This window comes from Triticum aestivum, unplaced genomic scaffold, assembly GCF_018294505.1.
Source record: "Triticum aestivum cultivar Chinese Spring unplaced genomic scaffold, IWGSC CS RefSeq v2.1 scaffold3A_scf_1089, whole genome shotgun sequence".
Taxonomy (NCBI): domain Eukaryota; kingdom Viridiplantae; phylum Streptophyta; class Magnoliopsida; order Poales; family Poaceae; genus Triticum; species Triticum aestivum.
This window is the reverse complement of record NW_025225086.1, coordinates 218,106-223,524: the sequence shown is the minus strand read 5'-3', so window position 1 is coordinate 223,524 and position 5,419 is coordinate 218,106. Positions and strand designations below refer to the sequence as shown.

The window sequence follows — 5,419 nt, the reverse complement described above, 5'->3', positions numbered from 1 at the left end:
CTTATCTTTGTTGCAATTCAATTCTTGTGAATTGTAATGTGGATGATGATCTGGGGAGCACCGCCTAGCGAAAAAGGAAGAAAAATACTACCATGGAGTCTTGGCTGACACAATTGTGGCTCCACCTTTGGATGCTGTTGGATTCTTTTCTCAACTTTGAACTTGGATCGGTTCTGAAAATGAATTCTCTACCATGGTAGCCAAAACTGGAGGGATGCATGTGTTTGATTCTTGCCTATTTCATCCATCCATCAAAACTTACATGATTTATTCGTGCCAACACATGATTTACATTTCTGGAAGGCAACCTATGTGTGCCTTGTTGAAATATCTAAGGTTGGTTTCCACATGGCCAGTTTTAGCAAGGCCAGGCCATGGCTACATCTTCTGTGCTTCATCGGCCAGCTCCAGGAAGAAGGGCCTTAGGCGAGCACAGGGCTCCGTCCGGACGACGATGGCTGTAGGTTGGCGGCAAACTTCCTTGCCCACTGGTCGTAATGTATGATCTCCTCGAGCGACGGCCTTGTCACCAGCTCGTTGCGGTGCGCGTCGCACGTCATCTCCACCACCTTGAAGATGTCCAGGTAGCTGATCCTGCAAAAACAACAACAGGGGAGATGGATGAGGACTTGGGCTTTTTATGTCCATGTTCATAGAAACAGTTTTCATCGCAGCAAATATGAGATATGCAACAACAGGCAGGCCAAACTTAAGCTAAACTTATATCAAGTGCTCATGAAATCAAGGTTCCACAGGTTATGGTCGAAAGTGCCTGACCATATTATTAGCTTTCAAGACACACATTCTCCTTTCAAGTCAGACTACGCAAAGAATCTTTTGTTTACTTTGGTTGATACCAAAGAATTTTGTATATCATGATGCTGCTATCAGCAGAACAGACACGCGGAACATAGTTACGTCAACAAAATCAGAACAATGGCATCCACTATGCAATGCTTTGTCTAAAAAACAAGACAGAAGAAAAGGATGATAGCATTCAGAAAAGAAAGAATCATACTTTTCGTCGATGAACAGCTCCACCGCCTTCTCATTAGCAGCACTCAAAACTCCCGTCATGGTGCCCCCGGCCCGCCCTGCCGCATACGCGAGATCCACCGATGGGTATTTCACGTTGTCGGGAGCTTTAAATGTCAGCGAACCCAGCCTGCATTATCCAGTTGCAATCAATTAGCTAAGAAATTAATCTGGAAATTCTTAGAGGACATTTTAGAACAAAATTGTGGAGCTGGGAGAGTGCTTTTACTTGCAAAGGTCTAGCCGGGGCCAGGTGACCTCGGAGCAGTAGACTCGGTCTGGCCAAGACAAGGTGTATAGGATCGGTAGCCGCATGTCTGGCCATCCCAGCTGAGCCAGGACAGATGAATCCTGAGGAAATAATACAACTTCATGAACACTTGAAGTCAAGATAGCATTAAGCCAGATGTAAATGATTTAGCATATCAGCCTCAAGGACCTGAAGGAACATAAACCTCAGATTCTGCCGGTCTGATGCGCTAAATGTACTATCAGAGAAAGCAAGAATAAATGATATGCACCGCATCGGCATGACGTGTGCGTGCGTTACAGTGTCCATAAGAATATATGCTTCTTGAAAAAAGGGGATAACTATGTTGTAGGGCCTCACCTGGGTTTCAATCATAGAGTGTATGATGGACTGTGGGTGAATCACAATCTCAATGTCATCATATTCAGCACCAAACAAATAATGCGCCTCGATAACTTCTAACCCCTGCAAGAATCAAGTTGTCGCTATAGTGATTAAACAGACACACAAAAAAGAAGAAGAAGAAAGTTTTAACATAAAGTTGAGGAAATTTCTAAGCACCTTGTTGAACAAAGTAGCAGAATCTACTGTGATTTTCTTCCCCATGCTCCAGTTTGGGTGCTTCAAAGCATCGGCAACCTTTACATCTTTCAGCTTCTCAACTGGCCAGTCCCTGTCATCATCAATTGATATAAGATGGAGTTCGATGCTTCTAGAAGTAAAACAGGTACCACAATACACATGAAAACAAACGGACTTACCTGAAAGCACCGCCAGACGCAGTCAGAATAACGCGACGAAGTGATCCTTCAGACAAGCCTTGTATACACTATAGCATAGGAGCAGAAAACTTAAATTCACAGATTCCTAACTATGCTAAACTTGCAGCATGGTGAAAAATATAACTGCAGTAAGAACCAACTGTTTTATGGTATGTACCTGAAATATTGCAGAGTGCTCTGAATCAGCAGGAAGTATTTTCACATTGTGCTTGTGCGCAAGGGGAAGCACGAACGGACCGCCTGCGATAAGTGTCTCTTTGTTCGCCAACGCAATATCTTTCCCAGCTTCAATTGCTGCAACTGTAGGCTGTCATACAGAAAGAAAATAATGGATATTTTAGTTGGCCTTTATAGTAGCTTCAGCAAGCATACATAATCAGATCTGTCATCCATCCAAAGTGGAGGAGAGAAAATTTAACAATAGCATGATAATGTTGAGTTCTCCGGAAACACGAAGATAAGATAAGATACTAAGCAGAGTCTGAAAGTAGCACCACTGAGGCATGCATGATGGGCCTACTGATATGCAGTTTCATAAAGGGGCCATGGACCAAGGCTCTAAACTGTTAAGGATAGGATATTGGTTGCACCACTACGGCACTATCAATTAGGTTGTCCCATACCGACTTTTCTTAACATCTTAAAAGCTATTAAAAAATAAAAGATGAAGGAAAAAAATGCAACAAAGAAGAACATAAATTACCTTGAGTCCTGCACACCCTACTATGCCCGTAACGACTGTAACTGCATCCGGGTGGCGAGCGACCTATTATTGAAGAGTTGAATATCAGTGAAAATTCAGTATAAAGCATTGATTCCTTATGCATATAGGATCAGAAGAAATGTCTTGTTACCTCTATGACACCTTGCTCCCCAGGAATAATTTCCGGCATTTCTTCACAACCAGCTAACGCTTCCTTTAGCTCGTTAAGTAATGACTCGTTTCTTACAGCCACCAGCTTTGGCTTGAACGTTTTCACCTGTTAAATTCAGCAGTAACTCTCATAGGGTTAATACTACGATATGCACGCAGTTTTGCTCTGACAATTCACAACAAGGGGTGAAAGTGAAACTGAATAAATATACACTCTGAAGATAGATGATTGTACCTGATCAGCTAGAAGAGTGACATTGGAGCCAGCAGCAAGAGCGACAACCCGGAACTTGTCAGGATTCTCCGCAACGATGTCCAATGTCTTTTCAGTTACACAAACAAAAAAGAAAAACTGTTAATTATCAGCGGATCCACCAAGTTGAACAAAAAGAAGCACTATTGTCTGAACACGTAACATTGCAACGGTGCGGATTATAAGCTTCCATTTGTCTTACCTGTGTTCCTATGGAACCGGTTGAGCCGACGATCGAGATGGGCTTGGGGCCCTCCCACGACCTCCTCTCGGGTTCCGCGACGGCTCGGCCAGGCCAGGCGGGCGGTGGGCCCTGCTGCATCGAGCAGCATGTCCTCAGGTTGGCTGCTCTTTTGTCCCTCCTTTGAAACGTGAAGTCCACTGGAATGGGGGCACAAGTCAAGTCAAACTAAGATTAGTTGAAAGCAACACCACTAACCAACCAAAGTTGCAGACTTCCACTATAATTAGGCCACCATGCTAAAGGAAGTTTATAAATTCAAGCCCTGAATTATTGCACCCAGTTCATGTTTGGTCACTCATGTAAACTCCCACCCAGTTCATGTCTAGTGCACCAACCAACCAACCAGTCAGCCTAAAAGGATATGTTAAGAAAATAAAATTCAAAAAATCAGCTTAAAAGTAAGCAAGGCACTGAACAGAGGCACATAGTAGAGCAGAGCAGTGAAAGTTGGTGTGAATGAAAATATCATGTCACTGGAAAGTAGGAGGTGGAATGGGATCAGAGCCAGGCACAAGAGAATAAGTTCTTGGAACTTTGGAAGGAAGGAACATATTAGATATTCCATGCAGTGCAGGGGGATGGAATTGGCAAACGGCCCCCCGGACGATATTTCAGAATTTGATGCAGCCGGTTAGTGGATTGCAAAAGAAAAGAGGGGATTCTCTTGTTTCTACACTGACTGACAGGTACTCCCTCTGTAAACTAATATAAGAACGTTTAGATAACTAAAATAGTGATCTAAATGCTCTTATATTAGTTTACGGAGGGAGTAACTGATAACTGCTGCCTGGACAAAAAAGTAAGTAAGATGCATCAAATTCTGAAATTGTTTTACTATAATATAATATGTTTTTTGAAATGATGAAAGCAAAGGAAAGGAAATCGTGGCTTTTGAAGGACGTCCAAATCAAAACGGTTAGGCATCATGAGAATATGAGATCACAAGTGAGCGTGCGTGCGTGCAACTTTACACTGACAGACAGACAGACTGTATTTACTATGCTTATTCTCTCTGAGAAGGCGCGGCTGCCATGCGCCGCGAAAACAAGAAATGATACACAATATATATGTGCAGTAGAGGTGCAGCATACATAGGTGCAGGGAGGAGAACATACATAATCTTGATTCACTCATGTTTGCAGCAAGAGTGGGATTCTAAAAACAATTCTATCTAGTTGGCTAGTAGGAGTACCTTGGAACTGACGACTAATTGCTTTAAAAATGAAGCACACAATTATTAAGTACTACTGTAGTAGACAAAAAATCCTATTCCTAGGGGTGGAAAACTGGCAGAAGTGGATCCGGGAAACAAGCGTCCGGCGAGGAGGGGGAAAGAAAGAGTCCGGCGAGGAGGGAAAGGCCCTACCTTTGCGGTGGTGCTGGCGGGGGCGGAAGGCGGCTCCCCTCCTGCTCCTGCTCCTGGTGGTGCCGGAGGAGAGCTCGAGGAGGGAGAAGGAGGCCACCTTGAGCGCCATCGCCGACGACCTCTGCTCTGTGCCGCGTGGAGCGAGACCAAAAATGAGTGGAGACGATGAGCCCTTTATATAAACTGAAAAACAACATGTGGATGGAGATAAGACGACGAGGGGAGCATCTGAGACTCCCATGGCCTTCACTCACCCTCTCCTGATGCTCTTTTCAGTTTTTTTTTTTGAGGAAGGATGCTCTTTTCAGTTATTCACTTTGTTTATTGCACAGCCGGACCGGCCACGTCACCCGCCGCCCGGTCCCACGTGTCATCCTCCTCTTCGTCATCATCCTGCTTAAAGCATGCAGAATATTTATTTATATTCGTGTATTATACTCCCTCCGTTTCTAAATATTTATTTATATTCGTGTATTATATTTCTCCTTTCCATTGGTGGGCTTATCGCCGGCGGGGAGTGCGGTGTTGTCTCTCTAGCGGCTCTTCCGGGATCAAGTTGGTTTAGGTTTCCGGCGAATCCATCTGGATTCAGCCAGTGTTGATGGTCATCGGAGT

General features: G+C 44.1%; 1 protein-coding gene across 1 annotated transcript; it reads right to left on the bottom strand.

Moving 5' to 3' along the window:
- Positions 1-203: 203 nt before the first annotated feature.
- LOC123172048 (1-deoxy-D-xylulose 5-phosphate reductoisomerase, chloroplastic) lies at positions 204-3,575 on the bottom strand (the record flags this gene model as incomplete). The annotated part of the gene is given in 11 exon segments (XM_044589092.1): positions 204-594; positions 1,019-1,165; positions 1,265-1,386; positions 1,646-1,750; positions 1,847-1,958; positions 2,047-2,114; positions 2,225-2,374; positions 2,771-2,833; positions 2,922-3,047; positions 3,177-3,263; positions 3,397-3,575. Coding segments are annotated over 11 exon segments (1,331 nt in total), but the record flags the coding sequence as incomplete, so codon positions are not given.
- Between the last annotated feature and the right edge of the window lie 1,844 nt (positions 3,576-5,419).